This window comes from Hypanus sabinus, chromosome 4 (genome assembly GCF_030144855.1).
Source record: "Hypanus sabinus isolate sHypSab1 chromosome 4, sHypSab1.hap1, whole genome shotgun sequence".
NCBI lineage: Eukaryota > Metazoa > Chordata > Chondrichthyes > Myliobatiformes > Dasyatidae > Hypanus > Hypanus sabinus.
The window spans coordinates 146,644,406-146,669,208 of NC_082709.1; the positions used below are offsets into that span (position 1 = coordinate 146,644,406).

A 24,803-nucleotide genomic window follows, 5' to 3' on the forward strand; every position below is an offset into this window, starting at 1 on the left:
AGCGAGAGAGAGGCGGACGCCCCCGCGGAGGACTGTGCAGGGCGGGTTCTCAATGGCTAAAGGGTTAGGTTGACTCCTCACGCCTCTACCCCGTCGGGCTCCTCCTCCGCGCTGTTGCCCGCCAGCGTCGTACTGTCATTTGGCTGTTGGCTCCAGGGACGTTAAGGGCAAACTTGAAGGACGAGTTTTCTGGGATTTTTGGGAAATTGCCTACGATAATCAGATATTAATTGATCATCAGTTGCAACCAAAGCGTGAGAGATGGCAGTAGCCGGCCTAAGAGCCAGTTATCACCGAGTGTTGGACAAGATTGGTTTAATGCTCCCTGCCAAGATGAGGCCTTTTTATGAGCATCCCGCAGGTATGTATGTCCTTCTGCTGCGACCGGCGCGTACTGACTTGGTGCTTTTACATGTTTACTTCCTTACGAAGTGCCAACAGCCGTAGTTCGATCGGTGCCAGAATGAGTTGTGGCGGCGTGAGCTATTTCCTCTTTGCTTACTATAAATACTGTAGAAACCGTATCTCCAGCATCTTTGATGTTCAACCACACGCGACCGACTGGCTTCCCTGTTGCTTGCTGCTTTCAAGTTACACGATGTTACTTGGTGCCAAGTAACGAGAGTTTAATTAGGTGCGGAAGAGAAGCTTTTTCGTCTTTCCTGTGGTTTTATTGTTAGTAGTATAGTGGTTGTCGACCTGATCTGGATTTTTTTTTAGTATTTTGAAACTAATGACTAAAGTTTCCCCAATATTCTGACGGGACAGAGTTAAAAAAGGTCCTGTTTAAGGAATAGTAAATTGTACAAACTTGTTAAATTTGTGTGTTTCATCGGTAATTCGTTTCAGAATATCGTTTATTAACCTTTAGCTTTCAAGTTATGAAGCAACTTAGAAGTGCAATTCATTGCTAAGAACGAGGACAGTGTCGTTTAGGGATTTGAGGTGCTGAAGTGTCCTCTGCGTCCATTTGTCTGTAGACTTACGTTTGATCTGTATGCATTTGCCCAATAATTATTTACTTGTCAATAAAGTGTGTATACACTGAAGTACCCATGTCTAAATTGAATGATTTGAAAAAGGAACAACTTCCCAGCACATTTACGTTTGATCGGCATGCCTGTTTGATAAAGTCTGGGAAGCATCTTTCAGAAGTCATGATGTTATACACTAAAAAAACACCAATTTCCTTCCAATGTTAGAAATATCACAACAAAGCAAAATCTTCTAAACATACCTTGTGGCCTTTGCCCTAAATAGCACCATTCTCATACCCTCTCTCTTCCTCACCTTTAGAGTGCTTCTTTTCCTCAGCTTTGCTCAATTGGATTTTGCCCTTCCATGCATGATTTGAAATCGACTGAGGCTTACAGGTTGACAATACAAAGCATAGGAGAAAATGCATTTGTCCTTCTTTGCATAATTTAACATTGTTTTTGTTACCTTTCAGTTTGTGATGGGCTTGCAGTGTACTCAATCTATATTCCAGGACTAAATGCAAGATTTATACTAAGGGCAGTTATGGAGTTGCTTTTATGCTTCTTTCTTCAGAGGGCTCTTAATTGCCCCAAGTGGCTGTTACCCTGGCTGTTGTGTTATCGATGGTCAAGCCATATTCCTCTGGAAAATATGCTCAGGGACTTCTACCCTGCTGGTTTTGATGGCAGCTCAAACCTCGAATCCTGTTCCTTGTGCTTGTTTCTTTTGGAGAATAGCACATGGTTAATTTCCAGAGTTTATCAGAAATCATCATTGACTTGTCCATTGCTCCAGGTCATCCAGGTATCTTTGAAGCTTTCTGTAATGCTTGAGTTCATGTGACAATATACGCATCATGCTACAATGAATTGTCAGTCTTTTATTTGGATGTATTTCTTTTGCTTAGTCCCTCTCCTTAAGAAAGTAACTGTATTAAATATCCCACAAGCATGGCCATTCTCTGTGAACCCATTTGGGAACAAATTCAATCAAATACTTTGTATCTATCTTTTTTTTTAAACGAAGACAAAAATGAATTGGAACTAATAGGAAACCAGGAGTCTGATGAGAATGGGAAAACTGGGCCCTTTCTGAATTGGAAGAAAATTGAATATGATCATTCAGGTTACATGTTTGAGCAATTCAATGTAGAATTATGAATGGAAAATCTTATGGTGTGGTGACTAAAACTATACACTGTACACTAGTTTCACAGTTACTATTGTTTTTATGCAGCTCTAATATGATACTCCTTTGGGCCTTATCAACAATGCAAAGTATTTGATTTGATCTCTTATCCGCCTTATCAAGATGGCTTGCTATCTTGAGAGATGAGAATGGTATTGTAGACACATACACTGTGGAAAGGGTTCATTTTGCCTGACATCTGTCCTGGCTGAGATATCTATCCAATTTCTTGCATTTGGTCTATAGCTTTCTATTGTTTACCCACATATTTACCTATCCCAATACTTCTTAAGCACCAGTTACACCTGCTTTTACCACCTCTTTGGCAGCGTGTTCCTTATATCCAACATATTCTGCATTGGAAAAACTTGCCTTTCCACTCTTTAAATAGTTCCCTTCTCAAGCTTACATTTTCTAGTGTTAGACTCCACTTTTCTTGGAAAATGACAATTTATGCCCTCAATTTTATCTATCTGTAAGGTCACCCTCAGCCTCCTGTCCTTCAGCAAGAACAACCCAACCTATTCAATCTGGTGTTGTAGCTAAAGTGTACGTTACAGACAATGTCTTTGAGAGTCTCTTCTGCATTCTTTCTAGTGCTGCAACAGAATGCAGTGACCAGCACTCTACACAATGTCATGGTAAGAGGCAGAAGGTAGAGGAGGCTTTTATTCTTCTAGCTGGATGTCTGAAACCACTAGGCCACACAGAGTATTGTATGGAGTTTTGGTAATGATATCGCAACTCTTATACTCAGTATCCATTTAAGAAGGGAAGGAAGCTGAATACTTTTTTCACTAGCCTATTCACCTGTGTTCCTCGCTGCAATCCCAACCCCCCCCCCCCCCAACTATTTCAGGGAATTATAAACTTTCATCCCAGCATTCTTCTGTATATCAGCACCTTTTACGTCCCTGCTATTTACTGTACATAACTGCTGGCATAAGATGACTTGGGATGCATTATTACCTTGTATGGATTAAATTCTATTTGCCACTAGTTTGCCTAACTTTCTAGCTGATCCATGTCCCTTAGTGTCCTTGGGTAACCACGCTCAGAATCAGGTTTATTATTAGTGACTATGTCATGAAATTTGTTGTTTTATGGCAGCTGTACAGTGCAAGGCATAAAAATTACAATGATAATAAAACTATCATTCCAATCTTTTTGTCATTAGCAGACATGTTTGTATAAAGCACTGGTTTCAGACTTACAGCTAGAAGAATAAAAGCCTCCACTACCTTCTGCCTCTCATCATGAAGCCAGCTTTGAATAGTTTGCTAAAACACATTTTGCCAGAACTTTCTGTATCAGCTTACAGTGCAGCACCTTGTCAAAAGTCTATGTATACCACTCCTATTGCTTTGCCTTCATCAATTTTTATAGTACGATCCATGCACCAAACCTTGCTGACTTCTGCAATCAGTTCCTGCCTTTCCAAGTACAGGTAATCAAATTCTATCCAAGTATTCCCCCCCACCCGCCCGATATTTTCACTATTAATGTCACAAGGCTCATCAGCATGTAGCTTCCTGGTCTATATATCATTGTGCCTCCTTGAATGCAAGAGCAATTTTGGCTGTTCTGTCATGACTATGCAAAAACCTCCAGAGTACCAACAATCTCCCCCCCCCCCCCACACCCTCCGCTTTCCATAATGTGATACTACTATCACATATTTACATTTCTAATGCTAGTGTGGCTGTTACCTGCATGTGCATATAGAAGCAGGATCTGAGTGTATGGAAGCAGGATTACTGATGTTACTGGTTACTGTACAAAGTACATATAGCAAGCATACTGTAAAAAAAAATCTAAAAATAGAGACTATTTCGTTTGGTCTGTTTTTGAGCATGAACTCCTGCAAGTGATTGAGAATCTGGCTGGTAGAATCACTACAGCTGCTGCATTGTAATTATCAGACAGCTTTTTCTAACTGCTGTTTGCCAAGTGGAGAAAGCTAAGCATTGTTTTGGCAGATGTATGTTACTCAAAGGTCGACAATAATGGGTTTCGTTATCTAATAATATTAAATGACTTTTTCAGTGTCCTAAGTCTAATAATTATTTAAAGTTTCTCCCAGAAAGTATTACATGTTACGTTTTCAATCACTTTTGATTCAATTAAGATTAAGCTATGGTACAATCATAAAACCCTATGGAAAAAATGAATATTTGGAGATCATGCGGGTCAAGTGGGTTACCACTCCCTTGGAACGTTCTGATAACCTGTCTGGTATTGCACCATTCATCTGCCTTCTTTCAATTTGCATTCTTCTGCACAATTGCATTTAAGAAAAAGAATATATCAAATTTTATCTTGGAAATAAAAATCATTACATAAACTTGTTTAACTTGTTTCCAGGTCCTCGTACTGTTTTTTTCTGGGCACCAATTATGAAGTGGGTGAGTATATCAAGTTACAACCAATTTAAATATCTTAGTACATAGCATAATTCACAGGTAGCATGACTGATCCTGAACAGTACACTTCTTGTATGTTTATTGTGAAGGACTTGAATTTCCAGATGTCAACATCTATGCATACTCTAAATCTTAGATTTTTATCAGTGCATATTTTACCTTAGTCCAAAACTTTCTGGTGTTAATATGTCCATTTCAATAGTTCAGTTTAATATCAGAGAAATTCTTGTTCTTCACAGACATCCATGATAACAGAAGAGTACCTCAAAGAATGAGTGACAGTAAAAAATGTTAGAACCCCAAATCCCCCCCATTCCCCCTGCCATGCACAAGCAGCAGCAAAGCAACGACCCTCCCCCCAACTGATTTCAGCAAAAAAAAGTATCAGCACCTTCCACCTACCTACCAAGCATAGCAAAACCCCCAAGAAAGATCATGATCTACAGTACGACAAAAACTAATCATTCATCCCGACAATTTGACATACCACAGGCTCTCTCTCTCTCTCCTCCAATATAGGGACAGAAAGGTGTCACCATTTCACAGCAAGAGGGGAGACATGACAAAACAACTTGTTGGTCTGCAATGATAAAAGTCTGCCATGTCATTCCTTTCCCCCCCCCCCCCCCCACCGAGTTCTCTGACTCGAGAATCAACAACAAACTCTTCCCCCATCAACGAGAGACAGTGCACATGATTCATTGGGTATAGAGCCCCCAACAGCTGATCCACTGTTCCTGTTGTTCCTTTTTCTTCTGCGATGCTTCAGTCAATGACACCAGCATAGAGTTGGCTTATCCACAGGGCCGCGAAGCCTTAGAACCCTGAAGACCTGCTTGTCTTCTAGGTTGCGTCCTTGGTATATTGAAAAGTGGCCAATCGTGTAATTCTAGGTCAGGGTCTCCAACAGAACCCCATCCACCTTAAGAAGAAAAAAAAGAGAGACATTAAAGGTAGAAATTAAGTTATTTCTGCCGATGAGCTCAAAGGAGTCGCTGGCAAGCACCATTGTAGTCCACCCCTTGGCTTAAGCATTGTGTATTGATAGAACAGGCAATATAGTTTCAATTGTCATGTTAACACTTACATGTAATTCAGTAACAACATTACCATAGAATTCAATGAAAGATCCAGACCTTTAGATATGTTCTGATGAACTCAATGACTGGATTCTGTCCAGTTCCAGAAAATAAGGATGATAAAATTAATTCTAACATTATGTTGTAATATACTCAGGTTCACTACCCTGTCCTTGCTACCCATCTTGAAGAAGAGAACATCATTTCCCACTCTCCAGTCTTGTGGAACTTCACCAATTGCTAATGACAAAGAAAGTATCTCTACAAGGATCCTTTTAATGTCTTCCTTAGCCTCTCATAAGGTCTCGAAATGCACTTGGTCAAGCCTTGTTGATTTGCCCATCTTCAAGTATTCCCTTCCTCTTTTCATATCTATATGAACCAAGACCTTAATGCTTATTACCTAAATTTCTTTGGCATCTGTAGCATTCTCCTTAGTAAGCACTGAGGAGATGTAGACAAAAATCTCAACATCTCCTGCAGCTCTTATTTTTAATATTTATCAAAGGATTCAATTGTGCCCGACTGCCTTTTTAACCTTACCGGAGTCTCTATCTCTCATCAGCTAGGGTTCCCTGAATTTGGTATCTCTACCCTTCATCTTCACAGGAACGTGCTGCCCCTACACTCTTGATGAAACTTTTTAAAAGCCTCCCACACCAACTGTTCCTTTGTTTTTAAAGAGATCCCAATCACAGTGATCTTGCCTAATGCCCTCAAAATTGACTCTTCTCCAGTTTAGAAAAAACCTGTGGACCTGTTCCCTTTTCAATAACTATTAAAACTGATAGAATTGTGATCACTGGACCCAAAGTGCTCCCCAGCTGCAATTTCATTTACTTGGCCAACCCCATTCCTTAAGGTCCAGTATTGCTCGTTCCCAAATGGGTCCCTATATATTCAGTGAGGAAACTGTCTAGAATGTACCACACAGATTCTGCCCCATCCAGGCACTTTGCACTCTGTGGATCAGTGATACAGGGATATCTGCAATCTCCCCACTAGTACTACCCTATTATTCTTACAATTATAAGCAATTTCTCAACACATCTGCTCAAGTTCCTACTAACTGTTGGGGGCATCTATAATGAAGTCCTGCCAGGGTGAGCATCAGTCCTTATCTTTAAGTCTATTCCATTGCTTCATTAGATGAGCTCTCAAGAATATCCTATCTAAGCATTGCAGTTTTGTCCTCCCTTATCAAAAGGGGGCACCCCCTCCAGTCTTGCATGTTCCTCTGTCACACCTAAAGTATCAGTATCTTTGAACAATGAACTACCAATCCCCTCTTCCTCTCAGTGACATTTCTGTTGTGGCCTCAATATCCTATTGCTTAGAGACAATCAATGCCCCCATATTTATCATGTTAAGCTATACATATTGAAGCAGATACAATTTCAAGCAGTGGTCCTAACTTCCCTTTTTACTATAAACACAGCTCTCCTGGTTGCTAGGTTTACACTCTTTTCGGTTGCTGCATATACTCCATTCTTCTCAATAACTTTGCTCTCTCAGGTCCCAACACCTGCCAATCTAGTTTAAACACTTCCTGGTGACAAACACACATTTTTCCACTATGATATTCATCCCCCTGTGGTTAAAGTGCAATTCATCCATCTTATACAGTTCTCCTCTACCGCAGAGGAGATTTCAATGATCCAAGAATCTGAATTGGTGCCTCCTACACCAGCTATCCAACCACACTTCCATCAGGCCTATCTTTTTATTCCTATGCTCACTATTATATAGCATCAGGACTAATATGGGTATCACTATGTTAGAATTCCTGCAGTTTAATTTCTTACCTAACTGGCTATACTTACTCTTTAGGATCTCATCCTTTGTTCTGCCCATATCATTTGTACCAGTATGCACAAGGGTCTCTAAGTGCTTGCTTTCCCCCTTAAATTTTCTGTAGCCTCTTAGAAACATCTTTGCCTCTGCAATCTGCCATCTCTTCTTTGACCAGAGAGTCTTTAAATACTATCACCCTGTCAAACTGTGTTCTTTGGCTTTGAAATCAAAGTTGTCACAGCAGCAGAGACTCGACTACTGCTACCCCAGAAAGAACATCTCCTCAACAGTATCTAAAGAGGTATTCCTGTTTGTGAGGATAATGACTATAGGGGAACCCTGTACTTACTACCTACTGTTCTGGTGGTCACCATCTAACTTTGACCACCTCACTGAAACTTCCATTTATGAAACCCTCAGGTGATCTTAAGTACATCTAGTTGGTCTTTTAGTAGCTGCATCTGGGTGCAATCCCCACAGATATAGTTATCAGGGAGATTCCAAGGTTTCCTAACTTCCCACATCCTGCAGGAGGAGCATTCCACTGCCTTAATTACCATCCTGTCTGCACTTTGCCAAGGACTAATATTCAACAATAAAATAAAACCTTGCTTGTTCGTACTATGCCTTCTCACTAAAGCCTTTTCTAAGAGCTGTCATCACTCATGACAACTTAGTCTGTTTCTTTACAACAAACCTCAACACTCTGTTCTTACAAGGGCTACTCTTAATTGACCCTGGCTTCTTTTTATTGGCTGCTGTTAATAAGCAAATTCATCATCATCATCGGGTTGCAGGGTGGAGATGTGTCTCTACAAAAGGAGGTTTAACACCATAAGATACAGGAGCAGAATTAGGCCATCTGGCCCATCGAGTGTGCTCCACCATTCAATCATGGCTGATCCTTTTTTTTTTCTCCTCCTCAACTCCAGTTCCCGGTCTTTTCCTCATAACCTTTGATGCCATGTCCAATCAAGAGTCCATCCATCTCTGCCTTAAATACACCCAACGTCCTGTCCTCCACAGGTACATGTGGCAATCCAGAAATTCACCACCCTTCGGCTAAAGAAATTTCTCTGCATCTCTGTTCTGAAAGGACACCCTCTATCTTGAGGCTGTGCCCTCGTGTCCTAGACTCTCCAACCATGGGAAACATCCTTTCCACATCTACTTTGTCTAGGCCTTTCAAGATTCGAAAGGTTTCAATGAGATTGCCCTCATCTTTCTGAATTTCAGCGAGTACAGACCCAGAACTATCAAATGTTCTTTGTATGATAACCCTTTCATTCCTGGAATCATCCTTGTGAACCTCCTCTGGACCCTCTCCAATGCCAGCACATCTTTTCTAAGATGACGGGCTCAAAACTGTTCACAATACTCAAGGTGAGGCCTCACCAGTGCCTTATAAAGCCTCAGCATCACATCCCTGATCTTGAACTCTAGACCTCTTGAAATGAATGCTGACGTGGCATTTGCCTTCCTCACCACCGATTCAACCTGCAAGTTAACCTTTAGGGTGTTCTGCACAAGGACTCCCAAGTCCCTTTGCATCTCAGATTGCTGGACTTTCTCCCCATTTAGAAAATAGTCTGCACATTTATTTCTACTATCAAAGTACATGACCATGTATTTTCCAAATTTGTATTTTAGTTGCCACTTTCTTGTCCATCTCCTAATCTGTCTAAATCCTTCTGTATCTACCCATTTTTTCAACATTTCCTGCCCCTCCACCAATCTTCGTATCATCTGCAATAAAGCCATCTGTTCCATCATCTGAATCATTTATATACAGCATTAAAAGAAGTGGTACCACTTCTTCCACATTGCAGAATACCACTAGTCAACTGCAGCCAACCAGAAAAGGATCCTTTCATTCCCACTCACTGTGTCCTACCAATTAGCCAATGCTCTGACTTTCCTGTCTCTGTCAATGGCTCTTAACTTGGTAAGTAGCCTCATGTGTGACACTTTGTCAAAGGCCTTCTGAAAGTCCAAATATACAACATTCACTGCATCCTCTTTATCTATTCTACTTGTAGTCTCCTTAAAGAATTCCAACAGGTTTGTCAGGCAGGATTTTCTCTGAAGGAAACCATACAGACTTTATACTATCTTGTCCTGTGTCAGCAAGTACTCCATCACTTCATCCTTAACAATTGACTCTAACATCTTTCCAACCACTGAGGTCAGGCTACCTGGTCGATAATTTCTTTCTGCTGCCTTCCTTGCAATTCCTTGCCTTCCTTGCCATTTGCAATTTTCCACCCCTCTGGCACCATGCACCATGTCCAATGATTTTTGAAAGGTTATTTCTAATGCCACCACAATCTCTAATGCTACCTCTTTCAGAACCCTAGGGTATAGTTCATCTGGTCTGGATGACTTGCGTACCTTTAGGTCTTTCAGCTTTTTGAGAACATTCTCTTTTGTAACAGTAACTGCACACTTCTCTTCCTTCATACGCTACAACATCGGGCATACTATATTGCTAGTGTCTTCCACAGTGATGCAAAATACTAATTTAGTTCATCAGCCATCTTCTTGTCCCCTGTTATTATTTCTCCTGTCTCATTTTCTAGCGGTCCTATATCCACTCTCATTTCTCTTTTATTTTTAACATACTTGAAAAAACTTTTACTATCCGCTTTGATATTATTTGCTAGCTTACTTTCATATTTCATCTTTTTCCTTCTAATGATTTTTGTAGTTACTCTGTACGTTTTTAAAAACTTCCCAATCCTCTACCTTCCCACTAATTTTTGTTTTGTTGTATACCTGTTTTGATTTTTACAATAGCTTTGACTTCCCTTGTCAGCCATGATTGTACTATTTTGCCGTTTGAGGATTTCTTCATTTTTGGAATACAGATCTCCTGCACCTTCCTCACTTCTCCCAGAAATACATGCCATTGCTACTCTGCTGGCATCCTTGCCAGCAGCTCCTTCCAATTTACTTTGGCCAACTCCACTCTCATACTACTCGAATTTCCTTTACTCCACTGAAATACTGCTACACAGACTTTACATTCTCCGTATCAGATTTCAAGTTGAACTCAATCATATTGTGATCACTGGTTCTTAAGGATTCTTTTACCTTAAGCTCCCTAATCACCTCTGGTTCATTACATAACACCCAATCCAGTATAGCTGATCCCTTAGGAGGCTCAGCAACAAACTACTCTAAAAAGCGATCTGTTAAGCATTAAACAAACTCACTCTTTTGAGATCCATTACAAACCTGATTTTCCCAATCGACCTGCATGTTAAAATCTCCCACGACTACCATAGCATTGCCCTTTTGACACGCCTTTTCTATCTCCTGTTGTAACCTGTGGTCCACCTCCCAGCCACTGTTGGGAGGCCTGTATATAACTGCCATCAGGGTCCTTTTACCCTTGCAGTTTTTTAACTCAACCCAGAAGGATTCAACATCTTCCAATCCTATGTCACATGTTTCTACTGATTCGATGCCATTCTTTACCAGTTGAGCCACACCACCCCCTCTGTCTACCTTCCTATCCCTCCGATATAACATGTAGCCATGGACAGTTAGGTGTTCCTTCCCTCTCTAGCCTGCTGGTCACCCTTGGGCAAGATGTAGCACCTGTTTGGCCCCCTGATCAGGGTCACGTGAAGCCATGGGAGCATGTAATGGATGGTCATATGTGTAGCTGGTGTATTTCACAATGAGCCCACTGGTGCCAGGCAGACAACCTCTGAAGAGTATTGATTAGTTGGGGGTCATCTGTCTTGTTAAGACACTGCCCAGAAGAAGGCAATGGCAAAACTTCTGTAGAAGAATTTGCCGAAAACAATTATGTTCAAAAGACCATGATCGCCCAAGCTAATTAGCTAATTATTTACCAATAACAGTTTGCAAGTGTGCCTCTTTTCTGCAACTGTTACATAAAACTCACCAGAAAGTCCCAAGACCTACCTCTTTTAAACTCTTGTGCCTTTCCTGTAAGGTACTGACTGTCCAGATTGATGGGTTGAAAAGGTAAGTAGCAATCTTTAACTGTTTGATCTTTAAAAATCCTTAAATAAATTTGTTTTTATTTCTGCTCTCTATCCAGAGTTTAGTCATTGCAGGATTAGCTGATCTGGCCAGACCTGCTGACAAACTTAGTCCAGCTCAATCAGGAGTGCTCTGTGCCACAGGTATTGCAAAGTTTTTGTTTTAAGTTCTGTAATTGTTTCTGTTTAAAGGTTATTCCACTTTTGCTTTTGGCCTTTGGATTTGCTTTTGTTGCCAAATAATGGCTCAGAATTACTTGAACCATCTTGGAACTTCTATTCTTTACTCCCCCCACCACTCTTCCCAATTCTTTACATAAAAAGTAATTCCTTAGAAATCTCACTGAGCTGTAAACCTTTCCTTTACTAAGCTGTGGTTAACATAAATGCAGTATGCCTCAAATTTTGTCCACCCAGGTACTCATCAATCTCTGGACAGATTTTGCATTTACTCTATTCACATTCAATTGGTGGGGGCTTTGTTTCACTTTATGACGTTCAGAAACATTTTAAGAATATTACGAAATTAGTTTTTTTTAAATTCATAGCATTAAATTTTAAAAATCAAACACAATGAATAAAATGTAAAAAAAAATAACAGCTTCAGCACCTTGCAGCTGGAATGGAAGAGAATTCCTTGCATCAGTTCCAACTGGGCATAGGTTATTTGAGAGGATTTCCAGTATTAAAACTATACAATGATTGCAATTGTATGTACCATCAGGGTCCAGTGAAAGGGCATAGTTGTGAAAAACACTGCAAAAACATCTTCCGGTCAAGATGGCACCTGTGTACACCGCCCTTTAGTTGACATCTTCTGGATAGATCATGAAACCATCTTTTTCATTTCTTTTATGTTTGCTTCCTGTCTTGAATGTTGATTCTGGAACTGTGGAGCCCGTGTTTTGCAGTTTGGAGATAGTTTGTGTGTTTCAGTGCTCAGCAGTCTCCAAAAGAATTCTGAGAGGCAGAGGCAGCATATGGAAATCTCGTAGTGGGCAGGCTGCAGCACAGGGCACATGCCGATGTTTGGCTCCATTTTGTCAATTATAGCTTCCATTGTTTGCCGATTAAAGCGACAAGGGAGATTGAAGCATCAAAGCAAGTTTAGAGGGTGAGCACTGGCTGATTACCTTTTGCTCTGTACTGGAGAGTGTTCCCAGGTTTCTTTCTGCCTTAGAATGTGGACTTGGATTATAGACTCTTATACTTCATATATTCTGGGTTTTTTTCACCCTATCTTCTTGGTTTTATTTATGTGGGAAGAGGGATTTTGGGGTCTATGTGCTTGATTCATTTTCTTGTTTTTTGTGCAGGAGGAGGGTTTTGGGGCATTGATGCACCTGATCTGTTTTGTTCTTTTTGTTTGTGTGGGGAGAGGGATTTCCAAGTCAGTTGCTTTCTTTTGCAGGGAGGTGGGATTTGGGGGTTGATGATCATGCTGTCTTTCTTTTCTCTCTGGTTTCATGGCTACCCGGAGAATTGAAGAATTTCAGAGTTGTGTACACTTTGATAATAAATGAACATTTGGGAATTTTCGGACTTCACATAATTACATGGATGAGTAGATGTCCCCAACTTTGCAGGATTACACAGAGAAACTGACATTTTCCTACAAAATATATTTTAATACTTTTCTCTAAAAGAGAAATATGTTTTACCTAATGCTCTGGTTCAAGGAAATCAGGATCTGACTTAGGAGCAGATGGGAAGATCATATAATGCAAAATGACTAAGTTAGATATTTCAGTAGTCATGATAATGAGAAATCTGTCTTAACTAAGAAAAGGACCAGGTCACACAACGTGCTTCACTATTAAAATGGCAATTGCTAATCATCAACTCCACTTACTTGTTTAATCCCCAAATCTTCAAAATCTAAAAGCCAATTGAATTTTTTTCAGACTCTTGTACACAGCTCAGGTAAAGAATTTCAAAGCTTTCTTGTGAGAAGGACAAATGCTTTATTCTGAAACTTTTTATTTTGTTCAGAATTCTACAAGCAGGACAAATAGTGCATCTGTACTTAGCATGTCAAATGTCCTCTGAATCATGTATGGTCCAATGAGATCGTCTATTCCAAAGGTTCAGGGAACATGATTGGCTGCTGTATTGCAAGAATAATCAGGCTGAACTTTAGACGCACAGCAAGATTAAACACCTGGAGGAGACTGCAAAGGATCCCATTGGAGATTTGTATCTTTGCAAACCATAAGATGAGGACAGATTATCAATCTGCTCTTCCCTGTGCAGTTTCTTCACTAGTAATTAAAACATTTCCATTATTACAGAGAGATACTCTAGTATACTCAAACGTGCAAGTCGTTTAAGTGCAAGTGTTGTCTTAAATGACAAGAGAGGTCTATAAGACTTACTGGTTTTGGAGGGCACCTAATTGGAGATCAGTGCTTAAGATTTTGATGTGATGCAGAGAATGGCTGGGAGCTTGGTAATAGAAAATGTTTACAAAGATGTTCAAGGGATTATAACTGGGTTTTAGCAGTAATTTTAATGAATTAGAACATAATGGAAATTATTTTACAGATTACATAGAAATATGACCTTTAATTAAAACAAGGAACAACAGTGCTTTCTGATTCTATCCTTCATGATTGATTTTGATGCAAACTAAAAAGTAATAATGTTATTTACAGGGTTGATTTGGTCCAGATACTCTCTGGTGATTATTCCCAAGAACTGGAGCTTGTTTGCTGTAAACTTCTTTTTGGGCTGTGCAGGTGGTATACAGCTGATCCGTATCACAAAGTAAGCATTTGCCATGTAAAGTTTGTATACTAAGTATGTCTTTTAGTCGTTATAAACTTGGAACTGATTTTCACATTCAAAGTCATAAATTGAAATTTACTTGTGTCCTACCTGTTGTACCAGTTGCGATTTCCAAAATTGCATTTCTACAAATTTAGTAAATCTATTTTCCTTAGTAATTTGTTTCATTTCATATCCAATATTGTCTTCTGCCCTTACTACCAAGTTCTCAGTGCTATTGTCTGTTTGCTCTTAACTTCACTGATTTTTGCACATTTCCTGCTAGAGTTTCTCAAATGTCCTCAACTATTCTATTTTCTGTTAAATGCTATCTACCATTACACTAGCTGTTAGTCTGATTATTCTATAAACACATTTCTTGTGCTTGTGCATTGGATCCTCCATAGCCCTGGTTCTCCTAATCTCTGCATTCTGTTCAGGTCCTTATCCTCCTGAAGTGTGATATTCCTCTGACTTAAAGCAATGAAAACCTCTCCCTGTCTCTCCTTTCACCCACAAATTGCAGTGCCAGGGCCCTAACTGCTTAGATTATCTTACATGGATAACAGCATGGTGCTGGTAATCTTCAGCCTGCTAATAATGGATAACATCTGAAGATGAGTAAACAGTATGTTTTACTGCAATTTTCCTTTCATCAGATCATAATATCACATAACATTTATGAATAATGTGGAGGCACATGTTCTTACTATTTGCTTGAAGAGATGAAAATAAGCAATATCTTTTTTCTATTATCCCACTAAAATAGTAATTTTCTATTTCCCTGCATTATGACTTTTCTGTACTTCATTGGACACATTCACTGAATATGTGCAGCATTTCTGCGTTCTCACTGACATTTTCCCATCCATCTTGATACCATCAGCAGACTTTAAAACATTAGTCCTTGTCATTGTTCCAGGTTGTAAATAGTTGAACCCTGTGTTGCATGTGATATTTTTTTATAACCTGGCAACCTGGAAAAGACTTATTTATTTCTAGTCTCTTTACTATCCATTAACCAATCTGTAAGTTTGTTAATGCATTATTCCAATTTCAGAAGGATTGTTTTATATAAAAACGTCCTTCCTAAGATCATAAAACAGTTTACAAGAATAGCAAACAGGTGAATAATATAAAACAGGAATCCCCATTGACATTGAGGCATGAGGCCACACTCAGGTTGAAGGAACAATACCTTGTATACCATCTGGGTAGCCTACAATCTGATAGCATTAACATCAATTTCTCAAACTTCTAGTAATAATGCTGCCCCCCCTCACCATTCCCCACCCCCTTCTCCCTCTCTCACCTTATCTCCTTGCCTGTCTGTCCATTGGTGCTCCGTCCCCCCACTTTTCTTTCTTCCATGGCCTTCTGTTCTCTCCTATCAGACTCCCCCTTCTCCAGCCCGGTATCTCTTTCACTAATCAACTTCCCAGTTCTTTACTTCATCCCTTCCCCCTCCCAGTATCATCTATTACCTTGTGTTTCTTTCTCCCCTACCCCACATTTTAAATCTACTCCTCATCTTTTTTTCTCCAGTTCTGCCAAAGGGTCTGTGCCTGAAACAGAGTTTTATAAAGTTGCAATATAACCTCTTGACTTTTGAACTCAATGCCTCGATTAAGGAAAGCAAGCATTCCATAAGCTTTCTTAACTACCCTATTGACCTGTATAGCCACTTTCATGGAGCTATGAACTTGGACCCCAAAAGCTTCTTGCTCAGCAACTCTAAGCAACTTGCCCTTAACAATATACTGTCTTCCTTGCATTTGCCCTAAATGCAGCACCTCACATTTTTCTGGATAAAACTCCATGTGTCTTTTCTGTCCATATCTGCAACTGATTTATATCATGCTGTATTCTTGGCCAGTCTTCTACACTATCCACAATTCCAATCATCTTGGTATCATCTACCCACCTATATTTTCATCCAGGTCATTTATATACATCACTAACAGCAGAGGTCCCAGTACAGATCCCTGTGTACATTACTAATTACAGACCTCCAGCTCGAATAAGTCCCTTCAACCACTACCCTCTGTCTTCTGTGTGCAAGCCAGAAGTGAATCCAAGCAGCCAATTCGCTGCAGACACCATGCATCCTAATCTTCTGGATCGGCCTTCCATGACGGACTTCGTCAAGTGCTTTACTAAAATCCATGTAGACAACATCCACTACCCCACCTTCATCAACCTCTCTCATCACCTTGTCAAAAAACTCACTCAAGTTGGTAAGACACGACCTGCCCCGCAGTTAGACACGCTGGCTCTCGCTAATTAGGCCATGGGTTTCCAAATGCTCATATATCCTATCCCTAAGAATTTTCTCCAGCAATTTCCCTACAACTGATGTCGGACACACTGGTCTATAGTTTCCAGGATTTTCCCTGCTCCCTACTTAAATAGAGGTACAGCATTAGCCACTCACCAGCCCTTTCTGACCGTGCCTTTGCTGAGAGAGGACACAAAGTTGCTGGTCTTTTATATCACAAGGATACTGGGATCTTATCTCTTGCCACCTATCCCATCAGGACCTGGGGACTTATCCACCTTAGTACTCATTAGGAGGTCCAACACTGTCGTCTCCTTGACCTCTAACTGCCTTTATATCTAGACACTCAGTACTGATCTCCTGGTCCTCCATGTCCTTTTCCTTAGTAAATACTGAAGCAAAGTACTCATTAAGTTCCTCACTCACATTCTCTGGATCCAAGCAAATGTCCCCCTCTTTATTTTTGAGTGGTCCTACCCTTCCCCCTAGTTGTCCTCTTGCTCTTGATGTGTGTATGGTGAAGCCTGTTGTTGTAATATAATCAGTGTGATAATTTGTGTTGGCAAAGATAATTTGTGTTGCAGTGCCCTCATTATCAATATAGAACTCCCTCCTATTTCTGTTCTGTTTACATTGCTCTGAAACTTTCTATTTTTCTCTTTTTTTTTGCATATTTATTATTTTAAAGCAAATCACACAAAATGCTGGAGGAACTCAGCAGGTCAGGCAGCCAATGGAAAGGAATATGCAGAGGACGTTTCAGGCCAAGACCCTTCTGAGTCCTGAAATTTCTTTATCCAGAGCATAGTGAATCTTTGCAATTTTTTACCTAAGAGAGCTTGACTGTTGTGTATATTCAGGATAGAAATTGATATATTTTTGTATTTTAAAGAAGTCAAGAGATAACAGGGTTAATCTAAGAAATGGATATTAAAGTCTTATGATGGCCAAGTTTTCACTCTCCTGTACTCAGTGGCTGTGAAATAACCAGTTCCTGAATGTACTATTAACGAAACAACTGGCTTCCACTGTGCACCAAGTGAGAACAGCCTCTCTTGAGCTCAAACTCTCAGCTTACCATTTTAACATACAATTATTTAATACTTTTAAAGCTATATTTTTAGCTCATAGAAATGTTGACATGTAAAGAACACCTTATTAAAAGCTATAATCAATATAAATCCATTAATCTTTTAGAACGCATATCAATTAGTATTTATCTGCCTACGTTGTTTCTCTATAGCCTATAACATAATTGAGTTTATTCATCTGTTTAAATCTGCTGCTCTGTTCTTTGTACTCTTATTTTCTCTGTAAATCCTCTGTGTAAAAATGGCTGAAGTACCATGAAGCACATGAATGGATCTATTGTATCTTTCAAATGAGATGCATTTAGTTGTACAAGAACAGTAAAACAAATGTATCTCACTGGAAAGATGCATTGGGTTCGTTCAGGTGTTTCATGTTACTTTAGCCATTTTTGCAGAGGATTTCGAGGAGAAAACAAAAGTACATACAACTTTTGTTCCAACAACAAAATGATTCACTTTTTAGACCAAATGATTAAGTTAGCATATCTGAACTACAAAATGCTTATGATTACAGACAGTATGATTTCAGTCGTCCTTATTTGGTCAAGCAAGTGTGCATCTTCAATATTGTTTTTTGTTCAGACAGTTGCTTACTGTCTCGTTTTGTGTCCTCAGGTACAACTATGATTTAAAACACCAGGCGTAATATCTTGAATGAAAACCAATGGCACGCCACAAGACTTCAAGATACCTTGTCTTTAATATATATTTTAAATGTGCCTTGTAAATGAATCAATGTCTAAGATTTAATAACTTGCCTCAAATGGTTTTGAGGTGGAGATTGTTACATATATTATTTGTAAATATGTTCTTCATCTCCCAATAAATTCTGGTATTACATGCAACATTTCTTAGTAATTCCATTTTAATTTGAACATTTTTGAGGTTTGGTTTACTTCTACCGTTTACTTGCTAATACCAATTATTTAGATTACTAAAACCTAAATCAAATCAAAGGTTCAAACATCTCAGACAACACTTGTTTTGAGAGACAAGTTTATCACTAAGATACAGTGTCTTTATTACTATGCAACAATTAACTATGTAGATTTCTTTGTCAAAGCACTCTTAACTACATGATATACTTTAAAATTAATTAGTTAACTAATTGAATGGTTGTTCTTCCTTCTCGGTCCAATCAGAGTGATCAGTAATATTTTTATTCTTAATACTTAGTACTGCTCTTAACAATGACAAGAGTACAGCTTCCCCTTGACTTTCAACAGTATTATCCATCGTGATTTTTTCCAACTAAAATCCTGGTGGTCACAATAAAAGTCAGAATTGGAAACAGTCAACCAAGTGAGCCAGAATCTGTGTTGACCTTTTTAGAGATACTTCATCAGAACTGAGCAAGGGTGACAGACCTTTTCCTCAGATGCACCTTGACTTAGAGCATGATCTGTATTTCAGATTCCCTGCATCTGTTTATTTCACAGGCAGAAAGGGAAGGGGTGGCCACTAGACAGCGTAGCGGTAGGCAGGTAGTGCAGGAGTCCCCTGAGGTCATCTCCATCCTAAACAGATATACTGTTTTGGATACTGTTGGGGGAGATGTCTCATCAGGGGAAGGCAGCAGCAGCCGAGTTCATTGCACCATGGGTGGCTCTGCAGCACAGGAGGGAAGGAAAAGGAGTGGGCGAGCTATAGTGATAGGGGATTCGATTGTAAAGGGAATAGATAGGCGTTTCTGCTGCTGCAAACGAGACTCCAGGATGGTATGTTGCCTCCCTGGTGCAAGGGTCAAGGATGTCTCTGAGTGGCTGCAGGACATTTTGGATGGGAGGGTGAACAGCCAATGATATAGGTAAAAAACGGGATGAGGTCCTACAAGGTGAATTTAGGGAGTTAGGAGATAAACTAAAATGTAGGACCACAAAGGTAATAATCTCTGGATTACTACCAGTGCCATGTGCTAGTCAGAGTAGAAATAGGAGGATATTTCAGATGAGTACGTGGCTTGAAAAATGGTGCAAGGGTGAGGGATTCAAATTTCTGGGGCATTGGAACCAGTTCTGGGGGAGGTGGGACCGGTATAAACAGGACGGTCTGCACCTGGGCTGGACTGGAACCAATGTCCTAGGGGGAGCGTTTGCTACTGCTGTTCAGGAGGCTTTAAACTAATGTAGATGGGAACAAGTGCAGAGAGACGGGTTTAAAATGAGGGTAGAAGCAAGAAGTAGTAAGGTGAAAAGTAAAAGTGACAGGCAGGCAAATCCAGGGTAAAAAGCAAAAAGAGCCACTTTTCAACATAATTGTATAAGGGCTAAGAGTGTTGTAAAAACAAGCCTGAAGGTTTTGTGTGTCAATGCGAGGAGCATTCGTAACAAGGTGGATGAATTGAATGTGCAGATAGTTATTAATGAATATGATATAGTTGGGATCACAGAGACATGGCTCCAGGGTGACCAAGGATGGGAGCTCAACATCCAGGGATATTCAATATTCAGGAGGGATAGACAGGAAAGAAAAAGAGGTGGGGTAGCATTGCTGGTTAGAGAGGAGATTAATGCAATAGAAAGGAAGGACATTAGCCTGGAAGATGTGGAATCAATGTGGGTAGAGCTGCATAACACTAAGGGGCAGAAAACGCTGGTGGGAGTTGTGTACAGGCCACCTAACAGTAGTAGTGAGGTTGGGGATGGCATTAAACAGGAAATCAGAAATGTGTGCAATAAAGGAACAGTAGTTATAATGGGTGACTTCAATCTACATATAGATTGGATGAACCAAATTGATAAGGGTGCTGAGGAAGAGGATTTCTTGGAATGTATGCGGGATGGTTTTCTGAACCAACATGTCAAGGAACCAACTAGAGAGCAGGCCATTCTAGATTGGGTATTGAGCAATCAGGTAGGGTTAGTTAGCAATCTTGTTGTGCGAGGCCCATTGGGTAAGAGTGACCATAATATGGTGGAATTCTTCATTAAGATGGAGAGTGACATAATTAATTCAGAAACAAGGGTTCTGAACTTAAAGAAGGGTAACTGAAGGTATGAGACGTGAATTAGCTAAGATAGACTGGCAAATGATACTTAAAGGGTTGACGGTGGATATGCAATGGCAAGCATTTAAAGATCGCATGGATGAACTACAACAATTGTTCATCCCAGTTTGGCAAAAGAATAAACCAGGGAAGGTAGTGCACCCGTGGTTGACAAGGGAAATTAGGGATAGTATCAAGTCCAAAGAAGAAACATAAATTAGCAAAAAAAAGTGGCACACCTGAGGACTGGGTGAAATTCAGAGACCAGCAGAGGAGGACAAAGGGCTTAATTAGGAAAGGGAAAAAAGATTATGAGAGAAAGCTGGCAGGGAACATAAAAACTGACTGTAAAAGCTTTTATAGATACGTGAAAAGAAAAAGATTGGTCAAGACAAATGTAGGTCCTTTACAGTCAGAAACAGGTGAATTGATCATAGGGAACAAAGACATGGCAGACCAATTGAAAATTACTTTGGTTCTGTCTTCACTAAGGAGGACATAAATAATCTTCCGAAAATAGTAAGGGACCGAGGGTCTAGTGAGATGGAAGAACTGAGGGAAATGCATGTTAGTAGGGAAGTGGTGTTATGTAAATTGAAGGGATTAAAGGCAGATAAACCCCAGGGCCAGATGGTCTGCATCCCAGAGTGCTTAAGGAAGTAGCCCAAGAAATAGTGGATGCATTAGTGATAATTTTTCAAAACGCCTTAGATTCAGGATTAGTTCCTGAGGATTGGGGGGTGGCTAATGTAACTCCACTTTTTAAAAAAGGAGGGAGAGAGAAACCAGGGAATTACAGACCTGTTAGCCTGACATCAGTGGTGGGGAAAATGCTAGAGTCAGTTAGCAAAGATGTGATAACAGCACATTTGGAAAGCGGTGAAATCATCGGACAAAGTCAGCATGGATTTGTGAAAGGAAAATCATGTCTGACGAATCTTATAGAATTTTTTGAGGATGTAACTAGTAGAGTGCATAGGGAAGAACCAGTGGATGTGGTTTATTTGGATTTTCAAAAGGCTTTTGACAAGGTCCCACACAGGAGATTAGTGTGCAAACTTAAAACACACGGTATTGGGGGTATGGTATTGATGTGGATAGAGAATTGGTTGGCAGACAAGAAGCAAAGAGTGGGAGTAAATGGGACCTTTTCAGAATGGCAGGCAGTGACTATTGGGGTACTGCAAGGCTCAGTGCTGGGACCCCAGTTGTTTACAATATATATTAATGATTTAGACGAGGGAATTAAATGCAGCATCTCCAGGTTTGCAGATGACACAAAGCTGGGTGGCAGTGTTAGCTGTGAGGAGGATGCTAAGAGAATGCAGGGTGACTTGGATAGGTTAGGTGAGTGGGCAAATTCATGGCAGATGCAATTTAATGTGGATAAATGTGAGGTTATCCACTTCGGTGGCAAGAAGAGGAAAACAGATTATTATCTGAATGGTGGCCGATTAGGAAAAGGGGAGGTGCAATGAGACGTGGGTGTCATTGTACAGCAGACATTGAAAGTGGGCATGCAGGTACAGCAGGCGGTGAAAAAGGCGAATGGTATGTTGGCATTCATAGCAAGAGGATTCGAGTACAGGAGCAGGGAGGTTCTACTGTAGTTGTACAAGGCCTTGTTGAGACCACACCTGGAGTATTGTGTGCAGTTTTGGTCCCCTAATCTGAGGAAAGACATTCTTGCCATAGAGGGCGTACAGGGAAGGTTCACCAGATTGATTCCTGGGATGGCAGGACTTTCATATAAAGAAAGACTGGATTGACTAGGCTTATACTCACTGGAATTTAGAAGATTGAGGGGGGATCTTATTGAAGCATGTAAAATTTAAAGGGATTGGACAGGCTAGATGTTCCCGATGATGGGGAAGTCCAGAACAAGGGCTCACAGTTTAAGGATAAAGGGGAAGCCTTTTAGGACCGAGATGAGGAAAAACTTCTTCACACAGAGAGTGGTGAATCTGTGGAATTCTCTGCCACAGGAAACAGTTGAGGCCAGTTCATTGGCTATATTTAAGAGGAAGTTAGATATGGCCCTTGTGGCTAAAGGGATCGGGGGTATGGAGAGAAAGCAGGTACAGGGTTCTGAGTTGGATGATCAACCATGATCATACTGAATGGTGGTGCAGGCTCGAAGGGCCGAATGGCCTACTCCTGCACCTATTTTCTATGTTTCTATGTTTCTATTTCATATATTTTCACCTTGATGGTCACTACTAGGAAATTAACTCAACATGGCACATAATTAATGAGTATCCTGTGGTGAATGACTTCTTTCCAGACTCTCTAATGATTTTCACCATCAGAAAGATATGTCAGAAATGTAATGCAAAAGTGAGTGCAGTGTCAATGAGGTGGTGCCATCCATCACCCTAAATATTCACTCCTTCCTCCATCAGTGCTCTGAAGCTGCAGTACGTATCATCTCTAGATTGCAGTCCTGTGATTCAACATGATATTGATTGCATACACCAAACCTACAACCTCAGTTGCTTAGAAGGATGAGATTCACAGGAACACCAGCTCTCCTCCAACCACTAGAACTACATCCCAATTTAGAAATAATGTTCCTTAACGTTAACTCAGCCTAAATACAGGAACACCGTCACCAACAGCAGCATGGGGAGGGGAAATTAAAGCTGACCTTTCCGGGTGATATCCTCATGTATTAGTGCAGCGGTTACCATAATGCCTGACAGCACCAACAATCAGAATCCTGCCACAGGAGTTTGTATGGGTTTCCTCCATGTGCTCTGCTTTCCTCCCACATTGCAAAAGACGAATGGGTTGGGGCTAGTAAGTTATAGGCATGCGGCATTTGGCATGGAAACATGGTGACACCAGCAGGCTGTCCTCCAGCACATTGTAACTGACACAAATGATTCATTACACTATATGTTTCAACATACCTGTAACAAATAAAACTAACCTTTAAATATTTTTGAAGACAACTCAGCACTACTTTCCAAGACAGGCATAAAATGCTAGTCTTACCAGCAAGATGTGTATCTGGTCATTCGGGTGACTCAATTTTCTTTTCCCATAAATGAATTTATTTTGATGCAGAGTGCTAGCTTTCATCTGCTTTATTTGGTAAATCATTGTAAAAACAAAATGATGCAGAAAAACAATCTTTTAAAATTGCTTCAAACTTTCAGATTAATCTGATACTTTATTGGTCAGAATCCAAAGTTTTTCTAAAAATCTCAAAGGAGAATTTGGAATGTAACACATTTTTTGTATGTAAAACATCACTGATACCTGCATGATTGCTGATAAATATGATCACCAAAATACATGATGCTGTATAAAGCTTAGAGTGACTGGGTGGAGATGCATCTCTACCTTCCCTCTGCTAGCCTGCAGTTCATCCTTGGGTAAGGTCTAGCACCTGCTTAGCCAATTAAGGTCATTTGAAGCCATGGGAGCAGGTGGTAGATGGTTGTATGAGCAGCTGATGCATGTCACAAGTCCTGGTTATGCAACCACTGACACCAGGCATACAGTCTCTGAAGAGTGTTGATAATGCTAGGGTCACCCATCTTGTAAAGATACTGCTCACGAGAAGGCAATGGCAAACTACTAATGCAGAAAAATTTGCCAAGAACGATTGTGGTCATGGAAAAACCATGTTCGCCTATGTCATACAACATAGTACTTAACGAGTGTTAAAGCTTAAATGCAAAGTCGAGCATTTTGTTTGATGATCCATTAAGTGCCCCTTTTTTACTAACTTAATGACAACTCTTGCTCCTTTCTCTTACACAAATAAACAAGTGTATTAGTTCTGATCTAAATCATTAAACAATGCTTATTCACAATTAAGCTTCTCAAGGTATAAATAATACAAACTGTTAGTACATTAGAAGTATTGCTTTATTTCCGGTCAAAGCACTTTCATTAACTGCAGCAATGGTGATTGAACTGTATTTCTGTAAGGCCGGAATTCTGTTTCTGATGCAGCCCAGGAGATGTAAACAGCGATGCCTTTTCATTTCTTGATGCTCTGAATTTTGGTGTGAGGGCATTAGCCAGCCATTGGTGCAGAAGTTGGGGGAATGGTTAACTCTCAAGAATACTAGAAACGTTCAGGAGTTGCTACAGATTGTACAGATAGAAAATTGCTCTGTTGCATGTGAGATGAGGCAGTATGAGTTCCTGCAAATTTGAGAAGTTATTTTTATTTCATTCCATTAGAAAT

The 24,803-nt window shown here is 40.1% G+C and overlaps 1 protein-coding gene across 1 annotated transcript; it reads left to right on the forward strand.

Annotated features, from left to right (window-relative positions):
• Positions 1-119: 119 nt before the first annotated feature.
• Positions 120-18,460, forward strand: mpc2b (mitochondrial pyruvate carrier 2b). The gene is made up of 5 exons (XM_059968308.1): positions 120-361; positions 4,531-4,571; positions 11,538-11,622; positions 14,133-14,244; positions 18,229-18,460. Exons 1-5 carry the CDS (start codon positions 262-264, stop codon positions 18,257-18,259), a joined length of 369 nt encoding a protein of 122 aa, XP_059824291.1. The 5' UTR covers positions 120-261; the 3' UTR covers positions 18,260-18,460.
• The last annotated feature ends 6,343 nt before the right edge of the window (positions 18,461-24,803 follow it).